General features: G+C 37.2%; 5 protein-coding genes across 5 annotated transcripts; 1 reads left to right on the forward strand and 4 right to left on the reverse strand.

Moving 5' to 3' along the window:
• Positions 1-4321: 4321 nt before the first annotated feature.
• Positions 4322-7165, reverse strand: LOC115997070 (zinc finger A20 and AN1 domain-containing stress-associated protein 8-like). Its single transcript, XM_031236538.1, has 3 exons — positions 7063-7165; positions 6762-6814; positions 4322-5186 (listed from the first exon to the last, which is right to left on the reverse strand). The coding sequence occupies exon 3, from the start codon at positions 5171-5173 to the stop codon at positions 4667-4669; it is 507 nt and encodes a 168-aa protein (XP_031092398.1). The 5' UTR covers positions 5174-5186; positions 6762-6814; positions 7063-7165; the 3' UTR covers positions 4322-4666.
• A 699-nt stretch (positions 7166-7864) lies between these two features.
• On the reverse strand, positions 7865-11702 carry LOC115996521 (50S ribosomal protein L1, chloroplastic-like). The gene is made up of 7 exons (XM_031235778.1): positions 10599-11702; positions 10274-10453; positions 10107-10161; positions 9614-9741; positions 8703-8786; positions 8299-8424; positions 7865-8181 (listed from the first exon to the last, which is right to left on the reverse strand). Exons 1-7 carry the CDS (start codon positions 10998-11000, stop codon positions 8044-8046), a joined length of 1113 nt encoding a protein of 370 aa, XP_031091638.1. The 5' UTR covers positions 11001-11702; the 3' UTR covers positions 7865-8043.
• A 203-nt stretch (positions 11703-11905) lies between these two features.
• LOC115996520 (glutamine--fructose-6-phosphate aminotransferase [isomerizing] 2) lies at positions 11906-16492 on the reverse strand. Its single transcript, XM_031235775.1, has 11 exons — positions 16116-16492; positions 15489-15661; positions 15150-15258; positions 14790-14935; positions 14383-14547; positions 13441-13801; positions 13116-13366; positions 12925-13039; positions 12562-12817; positions 12305-12470; positions 11906-12200 (listed from the first exon to the last, which is right to left on the reverse strand). Exons 1-11 carry the CDS (start codon positions 16324-16326, stop codon positions 12117-12119), a joined length of 2037 nt encoding a protein of 678 aa, XP_031091635.1. The 5' UTR covers positions 16327-16492; the 3' UTR covers positions 11906-12116.
• An 816-nt stretch (positions 16493-17308) lies between these two features.
• LOC115995807 (N-terminal acetyltransferase A complex catalytic subunit NAA10-like) lies at positions 17309-19311 on the reverse strand. The gene is made up of 2 exons (XM_031234956.1): positions 18926-19311; positions 17309-17897 (listed from the first exon to the last, which is right to left on the reverse strand). Exons 1-2 carry the CDS (start codon positions 19223-19225, stop codon positions 17610-17612), a joined length of 588 nt encoding a protein of 195 aa, XP_031090816.1. The 5' UTR covers positions 19226-19311; the 3' UTR covers positions 17309-17609.
• Positions 19312-22652: 3341 nt separating this feature from the next.
• Positions 22653-24001, forward strand: LOC115997662 (lactoylglutathione lyase-like). Its single transcript, XM_031237256.1, has 2 exons — positions 22653-23203; positions 23630-24001. Exons 1-2 carry the CDS (start codon positions 22826-22828, stop codon positions 23864-23866), a joined length of 615 nt encoding a protein of 204 aa, XP_031093116.1. The 5' UTR covers positions 22653-22825; the 3' UTR covers positions 23867-24001.
• The last annotated feature ends 198 nt before the right edge of the window (positions 24002-24199 follow it).

Below are 24199 nucleotides of genomic sequence, written 5' to 3' on the forward strand. Positions count from 1 at the left end.
GACAGGCCCTCTAATACTTTGGATTATTTCTAGTTGTAAAGAAGAGTTAATTCGATTTTTTATCCTAAAATTATATGTGGTAATTCACTTTTAGTCTTTTTTTTATCAAAATATACACTTTTAGTCCTAGTATTATTGTGGCATGGTCATTTTTGGTCCTCTATCAACAAAATAGTTTAAATTTTGTTAAATACAACGGCATTTTGAGCTTCAATTATGGATTGTTTCAAAATATATATATATATATTGGGTCAACTTATTTTGTATAAAAAAGATCTAAATGTCCTTGTATTTAACAAAATTTCAACGATTTTGTTGACGGAGGACCAAAATTGGTCATGTCACAATAATATTAGAACTAAAAGTGGAAGTCACATTTAAATCTAGGACCAAAAATGGAATTAACTCTTGTAAAGAACTAAACTTTTGCAAGTCTACTACGTTCACTTCAGTTATGAAATTCAAAAATTTCCCATATAAGTGGATTTCAACAAATTAGAAAGAGGGGTTTTATGTGAACTCCATGTTAATGGGAAAAGTCACATTTCATAACATAGTTTATAATCTACTATACTAATAAGAGCCAAAGAGAGTTAGGCCTAAAATGGGTAGAAAAAATGGCGGTCAAATTATTTAATCAAATGGATGGTTCAGATTAATTATTTAATCAAATAGATGGTTAAGATAATTCAGATTAATATTATTAATAGAGATTACCTAATTTAACCTTACTTTTATGATTATCCGTTAAGTTTTCCGTTAAATATTCTCTTCTCCGTTAATATTCCGTTAACTTTTAACTTACCCATTAATTTTTATAAGAAAGATCTTAGGTTCGAACCCCATCTCAATCAAATTTGACATAATTAAGTTTCTCACTCTATTTTACTCTTATTAAATTAAATAAATTAGTAGCTACAACAAAAAATGATACATAATTTCTTTAATTTAGAATTATGTATCTACAATACCTTTATTTGAAAAAATTATTCATTATCAAAAAATTAAATTAAATAACATAAATAATTTCATTAGTTATATTGTCTTTATTTTCTCTCATGCAAAGATTCTTTACATTCAAATTTATCAATTGATATTCATTATATTGTCCATATCTTATTTTTACAATATCTTGTAATTAAATATCAAAGTTATAATACAAAATAATGTTATATATTTATTTACCAAGTATTTTATTAATACTATGAAAAAAATTTTAAAATAATTTGAAGCTAATTATATTAACTACTTGCCGATTGGTTGACAAAGAGAGTACTCAAATAATAACCCAACAAATTGAAGTGGAATCACTCTATTTTACCCTTATTGAATTAAATAAATTAGTAGTTACACCAAAAAATGATACATATGTATTTCTTTAATACCATGAAAAAAATAAAAAAGAATAGTTTGAAACCAATCATATTAACTACTTGGGGAATTTGTTGACAATGAAAGTACTAAAATAACCCATTACCCAACAAATTGAAGCAAGAAACTACCTTTTAATATCTTTGGAATACATAATATTTTAAATTTTCAAATTTTTATTAATTAATTTAATCTTTTTTTCTTAAAATAGAGATTTCTTTATCCACAATAACTCATTCAACAATAATGGTTGAAACAAATGAACCCCAAGCAGAACACCTAAAGGAAAGTCCATAGCTCCTATACCATAATCTCATTGCATGACGTTGTCATCTATGCTACCAACAATATCCGAATTGCAAATGACACACTACCAACAAAAAGGAAGAGAACAAATAGTAAAGATGAAGACAATGACAATGTTACTCAAAAGAGAATTAAGAACACTTAGAAAAATTCAAATTAAAAATAGTATTTATTTAGACTATCATTTTTAGACTAAATATTTAGACTATCGATTTTACAAGATTGCAAACATTTATTTTAGTAATAATTATAATGAATTTTCTATATTATCTTGGATTCATATACTTTGAGTTAGATATTTAAATTAAAAAAATTCGACATTCAATTACCCATGTATAAAATTCTCCTATATAATCTTGCATTGATATACTTTCAAATTTTTATTTAAATATAAAATTGGGCATTAACCCATTCGCGCAATGCGCGTATAAAACTAGTAATAATAATAAGAGAAAATTGCCATTTTGGTCCAATGACTATTGTAGTAGTGTTAATTGCTATTTGCGACTTTCAAAAATATTAATTGCGTATCTTGGCTATGCATTTTTTCTCAATTTTGGTCACGCCGGCCAAATTGCCGGCCAAATGTGACCGGAAAATATTAATAGGCCAAACAATAAGGGTATTATAGTCATTTTACTTTATTATTTCTTCTCCGTCGTCTTCTCCATTCAATTTATACCGCCGCCGTTGACTTGAAGCTGCCGCCGCCGCCGTCTACTTGAAGTTACCGTCGCCGCAGTCAACTTGAAGTTACCTATGTCTCTCTCGTCTCTCTCTCTCTCGCTGGTTGAATGAAGAATGAAGCAGCAGCTGTGAACTTCTGTCTCTCGGTCTTCACTAGCAACGGTGACGGAAAAAAGTAGGGGAGTCGTCGATGAAGCAGAGTGGCGGCCATGGCAGTCCGGCGGTGAGCACCAACCAGCGACCCTGTCTCTCGCTCTCGAACTGTAGACCAACGGCGATCTATAGCGAGCAGCGACATCGCTCCTCTTCTCTAGCGAGCTAGTAGACCCGGCAACCCCTCTCTCTCTCCCTCTCCTCTGTTTTCCGTCGAAGAACATAGCAGCTCCGGCGACAATGGTGGAAATGGATGATGTCGGCAGACATAACAATGACTATTTTGCCCTTTCTAATTAAGAATAATATGTGATTTAATTTTTTCCGGTCACATCTGGCCGGCAATTTGGCCTGTGTGACCAAAATTGAGAAAAAAAGCATAGTCAAGGTACACAATTAACATTTTTGAAAGTCGCGGATAGCAATTAACACTACTACAATAGTCATTGGACCAAATGACAATTTTCTCCTTTCTAGATTTACTAAGTAGAGAACTAAAAGTGGGAACTATGTTTTGTATGCTTGTATAGTAGTGGAACTCTGCTCTTTGCAAGTGTGCATCCACACTTGGGAAGAGTTCACAGCCGAAGGGATGACCTTGAGTCATTAGTATACACCCTTGTCTTCCTTTGTCAAGGCTCGTTGCCTTGGCAAGATGATTGTCGACTGATTGGGTAAGTTGATATGGAGATTACACATTTATTATTGTTTATGAGTATATGCTCGAAGATTGCATATTTATGTGAATTTCTTAAATCCTAACTTGACAGTTATCCTATAAAAGTAAGAGATTCTATAGTCTTGAATGGTTGTTTGACCGTTGTCCTCAGGCTCACCTCTAATTTCATGAGTTTGTAACCAATATAACCTTTGAGGAAAAACCAAGATATTCCGAATTAATCTCTTTTTTAAGGGGTTAATTGAACCAAGATATAATAATAATTTTTTATTTAAATTTTAGAATATGGAGTTTTTAAGCTTTTAATTTGTTTTAGATTATTTAAACTCATTATTGTTTTTAAATTCTTTTATTAGTGTGTTTAATAATTTTGAAAGGGGTCTAGGGGCACAAAGTGACTCTACGAAATGGGAGGTTATGAGTTCACCGCTTCTGGGATAGTAAGTTGAGAAAGTAGTTACAAACAGATATTACATTGTAACACTTTTTTTTTTGAATACTACTAGCTCTATTATAATGCAGTATCTGTTCATAACAACTATAATTTTTCAGAAAAATTCTACTATATCAAAAAAAAAAACAAAAACAAAAACAAAAACAAAAAAGAATAAGAAGAGGAAAGAGTATTGCCCTGAAAGGAGTGACACCGTGAGTAAAGTGTGAATTTTGTACATAAAGTTCATGAGTATGGTTTACTACACAACGAGATAGTTTTATTTTTGAGATCTTCAGCCCGTAAAATAAGGTAAATACTATTATCAAGAATAAAATAAGGGGAATAAACTAATAGCTAATATCTAATAGATATTCTCCTTCAAGGAAATAGCTCATTCTTGAGAAATAGTATTATCATGAATAAAATTACTTATCAAACAACCGAATCGTCCTATTTTCATGATCTCGAACCATTATAATAAGCTCATAGCTATGGCTATTCATGATAATAAAATAACTTACCAAACAAATTAAGTTAATAGCTATTCCCCCTGCAATTGGACTAGCTCATTGTCGAGGAAGACTATTTCAATAATAATAATAATAATAATAATAATAAAGGGAAAATATGTGGAAGATTATTTGAAGCAAATTTTGGGTAATTTAAAAAATTAATTTATTTGAAGCAAATTTTGGATAATATAAAAAACTAATTTATTTGAAGCAAATTTTGGATAAACAAACTGCTGGTATATTGGTTTAAGGAGCCACTACATTCGAAGATGAAAGCACAAAAAGCCCAACAACCGAGAGTAGAGAGGACTTGAGATCAAACCAAAGTATAATCCTCACACCAACAACAAATAACATAGAATTCATTGATCACTAGATGCCACATCAAGCATAGACTACCTTCTCTCACCATTCTAGGCATCTCATAAGTCACTACAGAGAGATATCACCGAAGCCACGATGGAAACGACAACTGGGATGGATATATAGGAGTTCGATCGTGAACACTCACTGTGAAGTCGCCTAGATCTTGTCGAGTTTTTCGGCCTTGACAACCGGGTTGGCTTTGGCTATTGTGTCCTGAGCAGCCTTGTGGTAGTCGAAAGGGCAGTCGTGCTTGTCCGAGTAACGATGGGCAGCACAGAAGAGATTTCCACATCGACAGGTGAAACCTGTTAAGCCAACACGCTTCTTGCAACTGCTGCATCTGCTTGGACCTTCCTTGGGCTTCTCCCCATTGGGGTTCTCCAACATCGGAGAGGATGTTTGGGTTGGTACCGCTAGGGTCTCTGTGGGACCGTCCTGTGCAGCTAGGGTGATGCCTACGGGCTTCGCACTGGAGCTGGAGTCGCCATTCATTATACTCTCGAGCGAAGAAGCAGCAAGTTTAGCTTGATCTTGTTTCAACATTGCGTCTTTATAGCACTTGGAACACATGTCCATGTTTGCTGGAGTTCCAAAGAATCCACAGTTATTGACGCAAAGCGTAGGGGCTTGAGGAGTTTGGCACCCAGCACCGTTTTGCTCCATGTTCGGGACTTTCCTGTATGACAATTGCCAAATGACAGAGATAGATTAAATAATACAACCCAGAATTGTGAACCATATATCACAAAGCTTATCCTGCACAGCCATATTGCAAATTGAGAAAATCCTAAAATGTAAACCAGGCGATTAAATGTCATATATGATATGTTTTAAAGCTAGTACAAACAAATTATACCCCATGAAGGCCAGTTTGTGATGGTAAACTAGTGCCTTCATACACAGAAGCCCTTTTTGGCCGAGGGCACAGTGCCCAGCATGTCCCTCATCGGACACACTCAGAGATGGCTAAGACATGCCCATATTATTTTGAGCAGTCACGCAAGGGCACATGCTTATGTCCTCAATCCAGTGTTCAGGTCCCATGCTCTTGTTATCTTGTTGGAAAGATTTTTTTTTCTCAATTTAGAGTGACCACAGGATTTTTTTTTTCACAAGTAATTTTTCCGCAAAATATTTATGCCAACTTTCACAATTTCAGGTGATGCTAGCTTTCTAAAATCAGAAGATTACAAGGCTGGGTAAATATTGGATTTCTAAGCAGTTCACTGATGATGGAATGTTGATTGATCTATGGATGAACTTTTGTACTGTAGGGTTGTATTTGATTAGAGCACACATGAACCCAATTTCTAAAAGAATGCCATGAAATGATATTTCCAAGACATCTTTAAGTTTGCATCACAGTAATTTTGATAGGTAAACAAAACTATGCAACCAAAACAGTGAAACACAATCCAATAAAAACATGTCTCAAAATCAGAATTCAAAGAAAATACAAGAAGAAGAATGATACAAGCTAAAAAAACTAATCAAAAATATTTAGCTCAAGTAAATCATTTATAGTGATATCGTTCCATAAACCAGATAATAGGAAAATCAAATGAATGACTCTGTCAAAACAATATAGCATATAGCTCAATAAGAAAAGTCTTTACCTTCTTGCTTGACCCATAGACACCTAAAAATAAATATTTAAAAAAATGCCCTGCTAACACACTGAACAACTTTTAGGTTGCAAAGGGACTTCCCATCCTTAACAGAGAAATGACAAATAAAACAATAAAAATGAAATGCATCAAAATCCTTAATAAGTCTATTCATCAAATCAACAACTTTTCAGCCACTACATGTCACTCAATCTCAGCAAAATGGTGTTATATCCTTTTAGCTGGCTACTCAACATACCTCATGAATTCATAAACAAACGAATACACACATGCATATGTATATGATGTTAAGGAGAACCATTGCAAAGTGGTACATAAATAAATGAGGTACACGAAAACTAAAGATGTGTAATTAACACAAATCTAAGCACAACCATGATATAAAAGTATAAAACATATGCAAAACACTTTCTAATGCAAAATTCTCAAACAAACAAACAAACAAACAAAAACTCAAACAAACAAACAGGAAAAAGAAAAAAATTCTCATCTCAATCGCAAAAACGAGAGTAGTTCAGAAGCCAACAACGTAAATTACGCCAATTTAGCTTTAGTACTGTAATTCAGTTCCATCTTAATCATCTATAAACAAATTCACTTAAACCAGAAATCGAAGAAAATACCTGTTCGCTGAGGAGATTAAAAATGATTTCTTTCAAGTGTTTGCTTCCTATCCCTTCAAAAAATAAAAATAAAAATTAGTATTCAACAGCTCAAACAACCGCACCTCAAATTCATACCATCAACTAGCAAAAATCGAAGAAACTTTTGAAATTTATACCAAAATTTTTTTTTGGAAAACTATACCAAAATTTAAATTAACAAAAAATCAAAAACGTTAAACCGAGCGCACCATAATTCGCATATATCTACGAACTATAGGTAACCATATACGGAGAATTCAGAGAGAAGAAAGAGACTAACCCTAGGAGCGAACAGGAAGGGATCCGGACAAGTTCAGAGGAACGAAACCGCAGAGAGAGAGATTTGAAGCTTTATTTATGTACTGTATAAATAAAAAATAAAATAAAAATAAAAAACCCAAAGAGCGTATCAGATTTTATTTTTTAATTATTATATTTTTTTTCTTGGTGGGTGCATCAAGCCTGAGCTGTACTGTATATTTATTGAAGGTCCAATCAGGAAATAAAGATTTCATGATTTTTTTTTTTTTGAGAATATCGATAATACCAAATACTACGTATAACTAAATAGAGTATAATTAGACAATTAGTTATATTGATTATTATTGATATTAATGTTAACAATATCCGTATAACAAGTGTGATATATTCTTTTTTTTTTTGAAAACAGTGTGATATATTCATTTGTACAAGATATTATCAATATCGATGTTTATCATAATCAAGTGCGATATATTCATTTATATTTGTGCTTATAATAATCGTAAAAAATTAAAATAATTATTAATATCGATGCTAATCATAATTGTAAAATCATAATCGTATTAATTAACTCAATTCAGTCGAACCATTCATATGTATATATATGGAAGTATAACCCAATTGGTATTATTCATATGTTTAGAAGACTCAACTGATTAATTAATTTAAAAGAAATTTGAGCAAGAGAATGTTGAGATGTTTGGGATTAGGGTAGGTGCAATCTTTTTTATACATTTATTTTTATTTAAAGAAAGGAATCATGTATCAAAGAATATAAAAAGCAATCAAATTTTCATATTTTACAATTGAAAATAGGGAAATAAAATATTAGAAAATTTTTAAAAATTGATAAATATTCTCTGCAAAAAAACAGGTTCTTACATAGTTACATCTCTTATTCTCTTCTATGGTAGGTTGCTATATACCCTCTATGGCCAAATAAGAAGCTTCTTCAACGACATAAAATAAACTTTACAGGTTTATGTTTATACTATCTATACTAAGCAGTTGTTGGAAGCTTGAAATCCAGCATCTCCCTTATGTTTAATCGAATCGAAGGACCCATGGATGAACATACATGGGCACTTTTCCAGTACAACACTTTCGCGCCCAACGGCTTGTTTGATTCTACTGATTGCTGTGAATTAAAAGGAATGGAAAGCGAGTTGATTCACCATATGATCATGTGGGAAGTCTCGTGTTTCGATGAAGAAATTAAGGAATTGAAGGGAAAGAAGGCGATGATGATACATACCACTGCTGCAAGAAAGTTTTCGAGAAGGTCCTCCTCTGAGAACCCGACTTTTCCAAAAGGCATGTGTACAATCCCGGTTTTATCAGCCCGATATTCAACTTTGCCCTTTTTGAATTCCTCTATAGCCTGCAGAAAGGAGAAGATATCTGTTTTAATTGGTTTGATGGAGTATAGCAGCATATTGCTGAAACTAGGAGAGAAGATTTCAATATGTGGGCTCATTTCCGTCTCCTATTTCTAAATTTTTGTTTTCCCGTCATGCATACATACATTCATACAATGCATATTCCCATGTTTTGCTCTCTTCATAGCGGATAACTAACACAGTATCGAGGTTCACCATCAAGCCAGAATCTTGATATTCATTTCTTAAATAAGTAAAATAGAAAGGTATGAGACATTACCTGGGGTATATTTGTAGTAACTGTACCCGCTTTTGAATTTGGCATTAGTCCTCGAGGCCCTAAAATTCTTCCTAGACTGGCAACCTGGTGCAAGTAACATTGTATAAAAGCAAGTCCAACAGACACAGAGCAAGAAGGTTCATTCACATTCCCGCAAGCAACAGAACGCGAAGCAAGAAATAGGATTGACATAAACAGCATTCCGAAATATATATGTGTGTACAAGTGACTATGCACACACACATTCAGAGAGAGAGAGAGAGAGAGAGATCTAACACAAAAAATATAATATATCAGCTGTCCCATCTAACACAAAAAATATAATATATCAGCTGTATATACGTGTGTACAAGTGACTATGCACACACACACGGTGACAGACAGACAGACAGACAGAGAGAGAGAGAGATCTAACACAAAAAAAATATAATATATCAGCTGTCTCATCTAACACAAAAAATATAATATATCAGCTGTCTCAAGTGACCAAGATCAGGAAAATAAAAGAAGAATGGTAATAAGTTGCCAAAAATAGCACATACAGAAAACGGGTTGCAGACTATTACAAACTAGATTGTCATCACTAAGTTATAAAATATTGCCTATGATTCCAGAAGTTGCAGGGTGATGATCAAGAAGAGGCTAAAGTTGAGTCAAATATAGGGAAGATGGTTGATAAAATTTGGAGGGGAGTGGTGTAATGACTAAGCAGTAAGCAACAGCATTGGAGAAAATTTATGCTCATTGACACTAGCACTCTGAACATGCTGCAGTATCTACTACCTAGTGTTCAGATTATTCAGATTATCATATCTTGTTGGGTTTTCCACAGGATAAAAACTAAGCATAATCACGTTAAAGATAAAACATCAGTCAGAACAACTGCAGAGAATGGAAGAGTAGAGCAGCACCTTAGGCATCATATCTGGTGTTGCAATTAATTTATCAAAATCCATAAACCCGCATTTAATTTGTTCTATCAAATCCTCTCCACCAATCAGATCAGCCCCTGCATTTTTGGCTTCATCAAAGTTCTCACCTGTGGAGATTTAGCTGCATCATGATTAGTCAAAAAAACAAACTACCAACTTTGCAGTAGTAATGTGGTACGGAATATAATTCAGAAAGTACACTATATCTAGTCAAGGGAGATGGCATATTCTTAATACAAATACAACACATAATGATAATTTAGGAAAGTACTTCAACTGACATTTCCAGTGTATGTAAGGTTGAAGTGGAGAGTCTGAAAACATATTTTACAGGGTGCAATACAAGAGATACTGCAAGAAAGGAGCTTCATGTTCCCGTTTACGCTAGAGGAATTAGAAACCGATCTTCCTTTCTGATGAAGGGGAAAAACAACATGGTTTATATAATGCATATTTTTAAGGTAGTACTAACCTTGGGTAATAACAGCTACTCTAACAGGCTGACCTGTTCCCTTGGGCAAATTTACCTGAAAATTCAGTCACTGAATCATGAAAGAACTAATCATAGTATCCTATAGAATTTGAACTGTGTCTTCACTCTTCACTAACAATTAGCTTATTAGCAATTAGAAAACTCACAGTTGCTCTTAGCTGCTTATCATTATATTTTGGGTCAATATTCAATCGGAAATGAGCCTCAGCTGTTTCAACAAACGTTGTGCAAGATGTTTGCTTGATCAGTGAAATCGCTGTTTTCAAGTCGTACTCTTTCTTATTCTCCCTCAATTTTTGAATCTCCAAAAGCCTCTTCGATCTCATCTGGTAAAAACAGTAACCAATAAATAAGACCATGCAAACAAGTAAAGAGAGGCAGCAATTGATTTCAAATAAACGAAGCATTGTTCAGGACACTTCTTATAAGCAAAAGCAATCGCAATTCAATACACATTAAAACAAAACATACTCCATCGTTCATGCGAAGCAATGCAGGCTTGCCTTTGTTAGGCTTTGTGGGAGTAGAGGCAGGTGAACCCTCCCCATCTATCTCTTCAGCAACAGCTTTTGCGGCGGCTGCAATGGCTGATTTTGGGAGAGGTTCATGATTAGCGGAGATGAAATGGGATAACGTTCTGTCTGTACAGCGGATGGCGAGGGGGTTAAGAGATAAATTATTGTCGGCGGGGAAGAAATGAGGCTTGATCGGGTTGAATTCCTGGTGATGAAGAAATGAAGAGGAGATGGGGATAGTAGAAGGCGCGGCGGAAGAAGCCATAATTTTGGGTGATAAGGCTTTCATGTCGACCGCCATGCCAGGTGTTTCAGTGTTTGTCTCTCGATTTGGAAGGAGATGATAACTGATATGCATATGAGAGAGAAATGCACTCTTTATGGGCCTCGGGTCGATCAAGGAATTGCAGATGGGCTTCTCTTGGTTGGGCTGGGGTGCTCAACTCAGCCCAATGAAGGAGATATAAATTGAGAAATATGCTCCCATACGACAAATTATTCCGTGGTCCAAAATACACAATTTATATACTGAATGACAACTAAATGTTCACAATTTGAATTGTGAATACTCAGAATGTAAATTATGAATATTTAGTATGTAAATTGTGATGGGTCCATGATATAACTAACTATTGTGCTCATACACCTCAAGGACCCGCCATTATACGACCATGGTAGTAACTTTTTAATATACTAAAGGTTCATTTTTTGAAGATATATCATTTGATAGTATATAAAAAAGATGAACATTTATTTATAGGTTACAGTATAATTTGCCCCAAAAAAGGAACTTGTTACATTTTAATTTAGAAAAAAAATTCACAATCTATCTAAATGTGTATTTTGGGTGAAACTTGTATTGCTAATCAGTCAGATCAAACTAACTTACCTGCCAATAACTATGATTACCCCCAAGAACTTGTTACACAAATATGCCTATTACTCATGATAAAAGTCATAAAACTTATTGTCACTCTACCTTTTTAAATAAATAAAATGTCGATAAACGGTGAAAAGTAGACAACTTAGTCCCAACCTCTTTATGTGTAATTAATTTTTTAATAGTTTATAATTTATGACTCCCAATGGTACAAATATGTTTTTTTTTTTTTTTTTTTTTTGCATAATGCTTAGTATCTGTATTTTTTTAGATAAGACTAATTCAATTGAGTATTCAATAATATTGCTGCATACGTATGAGTGCCAACTGCGGGCAAGTTCCTAGGTCTTCAATATGTAGGATTCCAATAAGATATTGAACTCAACAAGTATGTTAAGGCACGTACACTAATAATACCTCTCAACAGTTACTACATACGCACATGATATACAGCTGTAGAAATGCAAAAGGTTGCATGGGTCAATCTGTCAGCTTGAACAAATGACATAAGTGGGATATATCAAGCGACAAAGCATTTGGAATGCGTCTCATGTTGTGCCGTAAGGATTACAAGATTCTATGAGAAAAAGAATGTTACTCAGTTGTGACACTCTTGGCGAGATTCCGAGGTTGATCGACATTGTATCCGCGGAGAACTGTCAGATGATACGCCAATAACTGTGTAATGCAGGAAGACACAGAGGTTAGTTCTTGGATTCATGGTTTTAGGTTCTTGTGAGCGAAAAGGATTGTGTACAAGGGGAGTAGGAATATGTATGTACCTGTAATGGAACTATATTGATTACGGGCTGCAGACAGTCCTCAACCTGAGGAACTTCAATGACGCGGCATGATCCAACACGAACAGATGCTGCATCTCCTTGTGTGCACATCACTATTAATCTGCCTTTCCGGGCATGAAGCTGCTGAATGACTGATTGCTGTTTGCTGCACGGGCGATGGATGGATAATGTGTCAGTGTAGATCAGATAAGAAGATATGCAAAGTGGTTGATGTCGTTCTATGGTGGAAGATGTACCTGAAACAAGCGTCGTGTGTGGCAATTACAAAAATCGGGAGAGTTTCATCTACTAAAGCTAAGGGACCGTGCTTCATTTCACCGGCAAGGATCCCTTCACTGTGCATAAGAGACACCTCCTTAACCTTCAGTGCACCTTCGAGTGCTGTTGCGTAGTTGTAGCCTCGTCCAAAGACGAGGAGTGATTGCTCCGCAATCAGTTGTTCAGCGAGATCTCTCATTTCCTGGTCAAGCTTCAGAACCTCTTTCGCTTTTGCTGCAATCAAAACAAGGAACATAGATACAGGTGCCCTTAAGAATGATGTGAAATTTCAAAACATAACACGCATAAGATATTTGAAAGAGAATGTGATTAATACATACTAGGCAAGTCAAATAGACCATCTATTATTGCCTCTCTTCTTGCTTGACTAGAAAGCGTGTCGCCTCCAATTACAAGTGCCAGCATAGCCATCACTACGATTTGGCTGGTGTATGCCTGTGGATCAGGATGATAAATGACAGAACTGAAATTGATATTGGAAAAACTAAGCAAAAAGGATAATCTTATATACCTTAGTACTCGCCACGCCTATCTCACAGCCTGCGTTTATATGAACACCACAGTGTGTTTTTCTGGCAATTGCACTACCAACAGTATTTGTAATACCAACACATAATGCCCCATTTTCTAAGGCATAATCTAGTGCTTGCAAAGTATCGGCAGTTTCTCCCGACTGACTAACAAAGACAGCTGTATCTTCCCTGTATATTGGCCCTTGCCTATCAACCAAATCGCTTGCAATCTCCATTGTGACAGGAATACCTGAAAGAGAAAAACTTAATACACAAGTAAAAGAAATGTTGAATCCTTATAAATAATGCCAACCAATTACAAACCAGAAAGTTCTTCCAGAATTGATCTTGCAGCTAACGCTGCATTATAGCTTGTGCCACACCCAATGAAAACAATCCTTCTGCTTCTCCTTATAGTTTTGAGGTGATCCTTCAAGCCCCCTAACAGTACAGTCTTGGCTTTACATGATCCTCCCCGTATCAGCCTCCCTCTCATTGTTGTTGTCAAAGATTCTGGCTGCTCATGAATTTCTTTCTGCATATAGTGCTCATATTTTCCTTTATTTATCTGCTCCACTTCCATCTCAAGAATGGACAAGGCACGTTGAACAGAACCAGACCTAGTAAGAGTACCACCATGCTGTTTCTTGGTCTGGTCAAACTTATAAATTGACACACCTCCATCCTGAAAAATCCATCATCAAAAGCTTTAAGGGTCCCATGCATTAAAAAAGAATTTCCATGGAATTCGCACTTCGCATCTATGTGAAGCAAGGACAAAGTGAACAAGGTTTGAAGAAATTGTTACTAATAACAGCAGGTAGCACGAGCATAATATTAATGGATTGTAACGGTTATCAAGACAAGAAAAAAGAATATTTGATCATGGTCAAGTGCACTTGTTATGTATATCAAGCCAACCCCCCTAAATACTGAAATGATGTTACGAGGAATGGTTTATTCATGGAAATGGAATACAGCCTTCAATCACAAAGTCAAGATCCAAAAACTCCAACAATAGTATAATAAAAGAAACCAACTAGGCCTTACCATTAGAAAGCTTCATAATAGATGGCTAGGTATGAAAAATTAGAACAAGAAAATCAGGATAACTATTTAAACAAAAAGGTGCCAGATAACTCATAATTCTATGATTTCTATCTTAAGTCAGTTTGGTTATCATAAGTTATTACCTTAGCTGGTCAAAGTTGATTAATTATCAGAACTCTAATACAACATATCAGTAGTAATTGAATAAGGGAGTACCTTAATATGAATGACTTCACCATCCTCAATTACCAAGACCTTCTTGGTGTGTTCAACTAAAGCATTGGCATCACTAGACAAGAATAACTCTTTTGGTTGCCCATTGCTTGAGGGAAATTTAGGATCACTAAATGATGCTCCAACGGCAGCCTCTTCTTCAAAATCCTAGAGAAAAGAGTATTCATATAGATTTTGTCTATACAATATGCACACAAGAACCTATAATCTCTAAAGGAAGAATCAAGTGAAGACCTAACTGAAGGATGATTGAAAAATAAATAAATAAATAAATAAAACCACTGCCCCAACAAGGCCTAAAAAGATTGAAGAATGCAAATATTTGGAAAATTCCTTTGCTAACCTATAACATAGGTTCTTAAAATCTATTTAAGCAAGATATAACTTACTTTTACACCAAGAAGAAGTGGACTACCACGTTTGCAGGCAATCAACTCATTTGGGTAATGCCGGCTTTTAAATATGAGAGCATAAGCTCCTTCTAGATGTCTCATTACTTCAAGCACAACTTGACTGAATGTCACACTTTCATCACCTGTGAAAAAATCAGACCATCACTATGCTTCACTTTCTTTTTTGGATAACTGACAATTATTATGCTTCTATATAAACATCAAGCAGTAAAATTTAGCTTTTAAATATTGCAGTTGAGACCATTTAAAGTCATTCAATATATATCTGAACTTATGTTGAGGTGAAGTAAATATCAAGTGGTATAATCACACTATTGATCTTCACAGTGTACCAACCTTCTTCATTTGCTTTATCAAATACAAATTTTGCAAGCTTTGGAATCACCTCTGTATCTGTTTCTGATTCAAAGGTGAAATCATGTCGGATTAGGGTCTCCTTCAATGCCTGCAGAATAAATGCATAGCTCACAAGGACTGAAATAGAGATTTTTTGTGGGACCAATTTAGCAAAAACCGCATGCAGGAATATGGTATCTCATCAGACCATGGCATAGGATTATGTTTACTGTAAGTCACATCAACCCACGCTCAGAAATCATACAGAGCATTCCACTTTTACGTGATGAAATAAGTACTTGCAAGAAAAAAATAATAATAATAATAATAATAAATAACCTCATAATTGGTGACAACACCATTGTGAACAACCAAGAAGTCATTTCCAGCACCAGAGGTTTGAGGATGACTATTCCTAGGAGCTGGCTCCCCATGGGTGGCCCATCGGGTATGTGCTATACCAGCATGAACAGAAAATGATTGTTCCAAATTTAGATCTGTAGCTGCAACATCTGGAACCATAAAATAGACATTAGTTTCACACAACATTGATGTAAAAATAAACTCCAATGTCAACAACAAGGCAGCTGCTAGAAAGCACAATTAGACATGTAGAGTCGATTAATTTTGAAACAAAACACCAACTCCTCAGAAGATATGCCCCTACTTGGTGAAGCTTCATTTATCAGTGATTCCAGTAACTCATTCTTTGACTAATAAAAACAAATCGCATGACGCAGTGTATAGAGAATGCATGTAGTACACTAAGAATCCACTCACTCCATTAATACAACAATAACATAAAGACAAAAACGAAAAACGATGCAAAGTTTCAGAATAATATCAACTTCTTATTAATTCTACCAATCAAAAAACAAGCATACCGAAACGCATGAAAATGAAACTGAAAAGAATCGCAACAATTAACAAACAAGAGTAATTCAAAGTTCCGTAGAAATGCATTACCGTGGTAGACAGATTTGACGAGGGACTCAATATTGCCCTCCTGGCGGAAGACGAGAGGAGCAGGGGCAGAAGCGGAGGTCGCATCAATGGAAATCCCGGCGGAATCGTAGCCGCGGTACTCCAAGCGTCGCAGGCCATTGAAGAGAACTTCTAGAATGTAGCGCCTCTCCCTGCTCACGTTGAAATTCAGGTAGGCGAAGATTCCGCACATTGTGTATGTAGAAGCCGAGGGGATTTCTCTCTCCAGACGCGATCGGAGGGAAAATGAAGTCGCGGAATTTGAACTGCGAAGAGGAATATCAGTACAGGAATATATGTGTATAGATGGGGAGAAAGGGAAAGGAGAAGGAAATATCCGGAAATGGCAGGGAGCCGGATTTGACTAATGACTTCTGACTTTTCCTATTGGGAGTATTGGGATTTTACAGATCACTTATCAGTGATGTAACGTGGGTGACATGTGATCATATTATTGGCTGATGTAACTATACATTATTATCTCTAACTCCCAAGTTTTAGTTCCAAATTTTACTCCCTCACTCACGTGATGAAAATAACCTATTAATATAAGAAGGTAGAATTGCCAAAAAAAAGCTCCTATACAAGTATCTCACGATGTATTTATAGGTAAGAGGAGGGGACATATGCCAGGAAGTTGGCATGTGACCTTTATGCACCTGGCAGACCACATCCATGTGTGGGATGCCTGATTAGTCAATAATCATCAAGATTGATTTTAGTCATTCAACTAGGGTCGAATCCGAACACGAAATAGTCAATGCAAAGACAGGCTCGCTAGGCCAGTAAAGATTTACGCCCTTCAGGTCAAGTCAGTCAATACACACCCAAGGTCGGATTAGGTCAGAAAAAGTTCTTCAATACATGGTCAGTCGGCTCCGATCAAGTCCTCTAGCGCATAGATCGGGTATACCAGGATATATTCCCTTTCAGGGATAAAAGTTCAAACTATGTTAGGAGACGAGCTTACACTCCCAATTGCTATTTACCTATCATGCAATATCTGTGGATTCAAGTACAATGGCCAACTTGGGGTTGAGTGGTTGACAGTATTCAACCTTTTCCACCAAGGAAGGGGAAAATGGGATGCCAAAATAGGCTTTGCGGCTTTGCAGCTTTGCATATCAAGAGAGGGGTGAAGATTAAAAGGACAATGAAAAATGGTTGGGGGATGATGGCACAAGAAAATTCCTATCACCAATGGTTCCATCAATCCCAGCTCAGCAGTCTGAGAATAGTATTAGGATTACAACATATGCTCCATAACTCCCAATTTAAGAGAGACAGTACATAGGAGGGACCAAAATACAATCATATAAGAGGCTGACTCAAAATTATTACACCATAAACAAAATTTTCAATTCAGAAGGATATATTCATTTTGCATGATAACAAGATACAATTTCCCTGAAAAAGTGCAAAAATGTATAAACGCAATGGCTCCTTGCACTTCAGTGGCTCAATTTACATCGACAATCACTCTGCCTTCTGTTCTGGTGGGCCGTTCTTTCCTTCTTCAGTTACATGCCCAGAGCAACACCCACCACCGTGATGATGGTGATGGTGGTGGTGGTGGTGGTGGTGTTGGTGTTGGTGATGTTTCTTACCCTTCAGTTGCTTCCGCATATCATAAGCATCTTCACCGTCTGCATAGTACTTTGCTTCGACATCATGAATCTTGTATCCTAATGTCTCTGTGTACAACTTGAATGCGGCCCTGTTACTTTTCCTTACATGTAGTGACACATATTCAGCCCCAAACACCTACTTGAGAGATGTGTGAGTTAGAAAGTGAACCAAAGATGAACCGGAAATTGGTTTGATATGACAGGAAAATATGTTCCAGCGCAATATAGACATAGGCCATCTGCATGGTTTCACTTTTTGTTCTTCAGCTCCAAAATTATACAACCACAAAACAATAAAACTCAATATCTCACCAAGCTGCAAGTTACTGCTTCTATAAGCAAGTCTATTGTTCTATAAGCAAGTATATTGTGTGTCTATGATTCGATTACTGACTCATTAAGAAGCATCATAAGACACTACCATGCATTTTCATAAAGCCATGAGCCAAAATAATGCCAGCAACTAAAACAGAAGTTCAGGCAGAAGCAGATGAAACCAAAACATAGCAAGGAAATTTCAGCATTATTAAAAAACATTAATTCCCACATCAAGTTCAGTTTAGTCGACAAACAATAGCTTCCTATGCCCAGTATTTCAAGGGACAAAAACTAGAATAAACTTCCAAATCTCTATTAAACCACGGAACTTATATTAATAAAAGAAGTAGAAGCAAATGATCAGCAGCACACCGAAAATCTAACAGATTCCCATTTGACAGTATTTGAGAGCCAAAAGCATAAGTTCATTAAATGACATCCTCCACTTACCCTCCTACTCTCTCTATCATCCCATGTCTGGTCATCCCATCAAATTCCTTAAATCACATCCTTCACTCACCCATTTACTTTCTTCATCAAGCTCAAATGCCTAAAAAGCTTGCTTCAATGTATGTCTAAGGGCTCTGGGGCATTCTATAGGTTTACCAACGGAAGTATCATTCTTAAATAGCAGAAAGCAATGAACATGCTTGTGTAAATTCTACTCCGAAATTTCTAACTATAGTTAAGTTTATTCTCAGACTGGACTCATAGTTGAGTCATTTCACTGATTGAGCTCAGCAGTTTTCATGAGCTTGGAAGTCAAAATAAACAACACAAACGAGAAGACCAAAATCAGAGGATCAAAGTAAAGTGAAATAGAAGTTTTGTAGAAGGCGAGAATACCTGTTCCATGGCGTTCTGAGCAGCGGTCATGAGCTTGGTGGCAATGCCGAGTTTGCGATGTGTGCGGAGGACGGCGAGGGAGGTGATGTGGCCGTGGCACTCGGAGGTCTCCTCCTCCATCTTGGCCAGTACGTAGCCGACGATCTTTCCGTTGTAGTCCTCCGCCACGTAGAGCAGCTGCGGCCATGACAGGATGTGGTAGAAGTAGTACTTCATCTGATAGTTCTCCGGCAAGCACATCAAGTTGCAGGCCTGCATCGCCAGCAAGTCATCTATCGTCGCCTTGCGTATGCACACCATGATTGCCTTCAAAAACTTCTTCTTCTTCCTGCTTAGGGTTTGAGCAGAAATTGTGAGCAATTTGCTCTGCGTGGAATGGTAATCGAGCAATGATGGTCGATAGATGCCGTAGATTCGATCCGACTGAGAAGTGAATCGTGCCCGATAGAATGTGGGCTTTTGTGGGCTCTTACAGCTAAGATCCAGTAACCATTTTGAGCCTACTTTGCTAGCATATGGGCCAACCCATTTCTTGTTGCCAAAAGTCAAAACAAATATCATAAGCAAAATCAAATAGACCCATGTGAAAGCCCAACTTATAACAGATGGCCCAACCCATTTCATGTCATCATGGCAAAGTATACCATGGACTAGGGTTGTTATGCCGTGGACCCAAGTCCACATTGCAATGTGGACCATGGTCTACAATCACATACACTATACTCTACATTCACATACACTATACTCTATATTCACAATTTGTAAACTCCACATTCACACATTATAGGATTATATGTTTAGTAACTATACTCTACATTCACATACACTATACTCTACATTCACAATTTGTAAATTCCACATTCACACATTCAAAACTATATATTCACAGGTCCTATACTCTATATTCACAACTTGAGAACTCCACATTCACACATTACAGGGCTACAAGTTGCTAGAACTTCTTAACTCTATTACAGATTTACACATGCATAATTCTACATTCACGATTTCTATACTCCATATTCACAATTTGAAACCTCAACATTCACACAGTTTTGGGCAACTCTACATTCACACAATCACAAGTCTACATTCACGATTTCTATACTCTACATTCACACTTTGAAACCTCTACATTCACACATTTTTAGACAACTCTATATTCAGTAATATGTTTACTAATTAAAAAAAAATACAAAAACGACGTAGTTTTGGACCCAGGTCCACCTTGGGTCCACAGCATAATTTGCCCATGGACTACGACCCTGGTCTATGGTATAACAATTGATGTTGCCGTGGTCCGCACTGGCTTAATTCAGGTCGGGACTAGTTAAGGAAACTTTTCATAAATCATTGGTCTGATCTCAAACTCCTCAAATCAATTCAGGGTAAGGATCAATGTAGATGAGTTAACCAATTATGACTACATAACGAAATTCACTCAATACACATTCTCCAATAGTAACAACGATTTCTCTTTCCTTAATCATAAAGGAAAATAAAATTGCTAAGTATAACTAAACCATTGGCTAGATATTTTAGAAATACATCATCGTCATCTAGTGTCAACCTCATTTCAATTACCTCCTATACAATATTGCGTGGGGAATACGTTGAAGTATATATGTAACCCACTCGTGCACCCCCACCCCCCAAGTGGGGCTCAACTCTCCATTCTTGAATCCCCTGCAAAGGCGTGTGGAATGGCAACGTAAGACAACAACATGGCAACGGATAAGAACAAAACATACATTTGACCCAAATATTCAATAGCCCACGTTTTAGCTTATACTTTACTAGTATTCGTCGCCAACTTGCCCACAACTTAACCGCATCTCTATATAAATCTCGCCATCGTCATTTTCTTGACCAAAATTAAAGCTTTGCATTTCGTCCTCTTTTGGGTTTTGTTGTGTGTTATGGTACTCTCGGTGCACAAGTTAAGCCATTTCTTGAAGACCCACTCCAAGCTGGAAAATCAACGCCGGAATCCCGATGCCGGCGCCGGAGATTACGGGGCTGTTTTGTCGGAGTTCCGGTCTGGGGTGTCGAGTTTCTTGAACCGGATAGAGTTTGGGAGCTCTGAGACGCCGGGATCGGAGTTTTGGAGTCTGGGTAGGGTTGGATTGTTGTTGGAGGGGGTGTTTTTGGTTCATAAGGAGTTTGTGAAGACGGTGGCGCGTTTAAACCACCCTCTAAGCGTCTGGGGGCCGGCGATCACTGATGAATATCTCAGTTTCAGCTTTCATATTCTGGGATTGCTGAATCAAGTCACCTCTTCTCTCTCTCATCTCAATCAAGCCAGGCTTTCTCTCTCCTACGCCTTGTCCCAATCCCAACACCACTCTCCGCCGCCGCAGACGGTGGCGCCGGCGCCGGCGACGTCGACGTCGGTGGAGGTGACGTCAGCGGAGATGGTGGCGGCGGAGTCTGCGGCGGTGATGACGTCAGCGGCGGCGGCGGCGAGGAATCTGAGAAAAATTCAGCCGCAGGATTTACAGAAGGATTTGAATCTGGGAAAGGCGAATTGGAAGCAATTGGGCGAAGAAATCCCGGACAATAAAGAGAGGGCAATCCACGAATCCCTGGTGATGACAAAACGCGTTTCGTTCTGGATTTTGGGGGCCGTATTATCCGGTCTGAGCAGCGATCTGAGGCCCTTCATGGAGCTGAGAAAATGGGCTCTGGGATCTGATCAAGAGCCCTTACTGCTACGCCTGGATTGCGTGTTCATCAAGGAAGTTACAGAGAAGAAACAGAGCGCTGTGAAGGAGGTGAAAGAGATAAACGAAATGGTAGCTAAGGTGGCAGCAGCCATGGAAGGAAGTGATGATTCTGCTGCAAAAGAACTGGGAAAACAGTTGCAGAGGTTTGAGGAACAGTTGGAAGGGATGAGAAAGCAGACAGATAATCTGTTCAAAGAAGTTTTAGCAGCAAGAAGTGGACTTGTAGATGGGCTTCGATGCAGCAGCAGTGGCTAGCTAGCTAGGTCAATTAGATTAATTCTTTAATTTGTGCATATACTTAGTAATTTAGTATATGTGTGTGTATAATATTTACACTAAATAATACTTGTATATTTCCAAACAAATACCATTAATGGTGTTATAGAACTTTGTAAGTGACCAAAGTCTATATACACAAGTATATTCATGTCCCGAAATAAATGATAGTCTACTGTGAGTGAAACATAATTATCATACTTAGCTTAATAGTTAATTATAATCTGATTTTTACCCTTTTTTGTCCAATCAAGCACACGTAATAATCTTTCTAACGTTATTTACGAAAAAGACCAATCTTGTGTAAAAGATCGGTAATTTTTCACCGAAAGAATCATAGCACATACAACACATAAAATTCAGTTTAATTTTTTATAAAAACATAAAAAGATTGGTAACTCGTGAGATCAAAGTGTAAAAGACATTAATTAACGAAAATTTATAGTCACTATTTGAGTGTGCTTTGAGTGAAGCTCATTTTGTGATCGACCTTAGCAATCAAAATAACACAACTCTATAAGATATCCGTCACAATCAATTCAAATTAAGAATATCTATGACTCTTACATAGAGTCAATTCAAATTTAAAATCAGAAGCATCCAATCACTCATAGAATGTTCAATTTGAAAATTTTGTGATTATTAACACTATCCAGCCAACTTATAAGCTAGGAAATCAAGTGTGAAACAAGTGTTAATCAGTACATATGAGACACTGCACCCTCTGACTTGCTTACACGTAGGATGTGTAGCCATGCAAATTGTCTCTACGTGTCACGTCCCAGTACATTTCGTTGCCTACGACCGCCATTGATGACTCTTCAAGAAGCCAGCTTGTAAAATCCTATAAAAACCCAGGCATCGAGAGCTAGTTAGCCACTTTCCAGATCACTAGAAGATGCAGAGCCTGCAGGAAGAGAGAAGCAATAATGCGCAGATTAGCAGAGACGAAGAAGAGAGAAGCCATAGCAGAAAACTCGAACAAGACGGAGGAGTTGATGAGCGCAGGAAAGAAGAAGACGATGAGACGCCATCAATGGCGCTGAACCACGTGTCAAGGCTGTGCAGATCCGTGAAAGAGTCGGTGGATTTCTACACCAAGGTTCTGGGGCTGGTGGTGGTGGAGCGGCCGCCGGCGTTCGACGGCTTCGACGGCGCGTGGCTCTTCAACTACGGCGTCGGGATTCACCTGGTTCAAGCTAAGGACGAAGATCGCCTCCCCAATCACACAGACCAACAACCTTTAGACCCCATGGATAACCACATCTCTTTCCAAGTACTTATCATATCAATTATTGGATCAACTTAACTAACTTTATTGCATTTATAAATTTTAAATTCTTGTTTGATCTTCTCATCTTCAGTGTTATAAAAATTTCACCCAAAATACCAATTAATCAGCGCTGGCTAACATCACATATTATCATTATAAACAATGGTCTAGGCGACTGGCCGACTAGGCTATCTAAGCGTCTCCTAGACCTAGGTATCAATTAATCAGCGCTGGCCGGCAGTCTAGATTATCATTATAATCGGTCGGCAAGGCGACTAGCCGACTAGGCTGGCTAAGTGTTGCTTGGACCCTAATTAATCCCGTTTTAGGTGCTTACGCTGAATCAACGGGTATAACGATTTTTTCAACTATCCTATCTTTGATATATAAATTACATGAATTAACCGGCTGCTACTGTGCCATTGTTAGTGTGACGCCATGGAAGCAATGGAGAGAAGGCTGAAGGAGCTGAAGGTGAAATACATGAAAAGAACGGTGGGTGAAGGGGAAGGAGAAGCTATAGATCAGCTGTTTTTCAAGGACCCGGACGGGTTCATGATCGAGATCTGCAACTGCGAGAATATTACACTGGTTCCGCAGGCGTCGCTGGGCAATATAAAGCTCCCGTCCGACCGTCACACGCCGCCGGTTCAGCCGGAGAAATGAAATGATATTATGGTGAACTTGTTGGGGAGTATACTTTGATCTATTGGGCTTAGCCCACATTACATATTGTGTACCGGCCCATTATGATACCTTTGTAAGTTGTAACATTTGACCTTTTAGATTAGGTACCACTAATTAGGCTCATGAGATCTATGAAATCTACTACTTATATTGTTAATGAGGTCTACCAACCATATAATATAGTATTAATCAAGATATAGTTAACTATTGTATCAAACAAGGCTACACCATCAACATTGAGTTTATTTGTGATGGTATAAATACAATGTGAAGTCCTTAATATACACGAACTTGCCTCGTATTTAGGTTCTG

The sequence above is a fragment of the Ipomoea triloba genome, chromosome 11 (genome assembly GCF_003576645.1).
Source record: "Ipomoea triloba cultivar NCNSP0323 chromosome 11, ASM357664v1".
In the NCBI taxonomy this organism is placed as follows: Eukaryota; Viridiplantae; Streptophyta; class Magnoliopsida; order Solanales; family Convolvulaceae; genus Ipomoea; species Ipomoea triloba.

Bases quoted from the DNA above. Each gene is read 5' to 3' on its own strand.
- LOC115996520 (XM_031235775.1), bottom strand. From the start codon at position 16,326: ATGTGCGGAATCTTCGCCTACCTGAATTTCAACGTGAGCAGGGAGAGG. The intron at 15,259-15,488 runs GTTATTTATTAT...TTTATTCTGCAG, and splicing joins GTGTTGTCACCAATTATGAG to GCATTGAAGGAGACCCTAAT. The intron at 12,471-12,561 runs GTACATCTTCCA...TCGCCCGTGCAG, and splicing joins ACACACGACGCTTGTTTCAG to CAAACAGCAATCAGTCATTC.
- LOC115996521 (XM_031235778.1), bottom strand. From the start codon at position 11,000: ATGCATATCAGTTATCATCTCCTTCCAAATCGAGAGACAAACACTGAA. The intron at 10,454-10,598 runs GTATGTTTTGTT...TGTTTTTACCAG, and splicing joins TGCTTCGCATGAACGATGGA to ATGAGATCGAAGAGGCTTTT. The intron at 10,162-10,273 runs GTGAGTTTTCTA...CTGAATTTTCAG, and splicing joins ATAAGCAGCTAAGAGCAACT to GTAAATTTGCCCAAGGGAAC.
- LOC115995807 (XM_031234956.1), bottom strand. From the start codon at position 19,225: ATGGTGTGCATACGCAAGGCGACGATAGATGACTTGCTGGCGATGCAG. The intron at 17,898-18,925 runs GTATTCTCGCCT...TCTCTCAAGTAG, and splicing joins CTCAGAACGCCATGGAACAG to GTGTTTGGGGCTGAATATGT.
- LOC115997070 (XM_031236538.1), bottom strand. From the start codon at position 5,173: ATGGAGCAAAACGGTGCTGGGTGCCAAACTCCTCAAGCCCCTACGCTT.
- LOC115997662 (XM_031237256.1), top strand. From the start codon at position 22,826: ATGCAGAGCCTGCAGGAAGAGAGAAGCAATAATGCGCAGATTAGCAGA. The intron at 23,204-23,629 runs GTACTTATCATA...TGCCATTGTTAG, and splicing joins ATAACCACATCTCTTTCCAA to TGTGACGCCATGGAAGCAAT.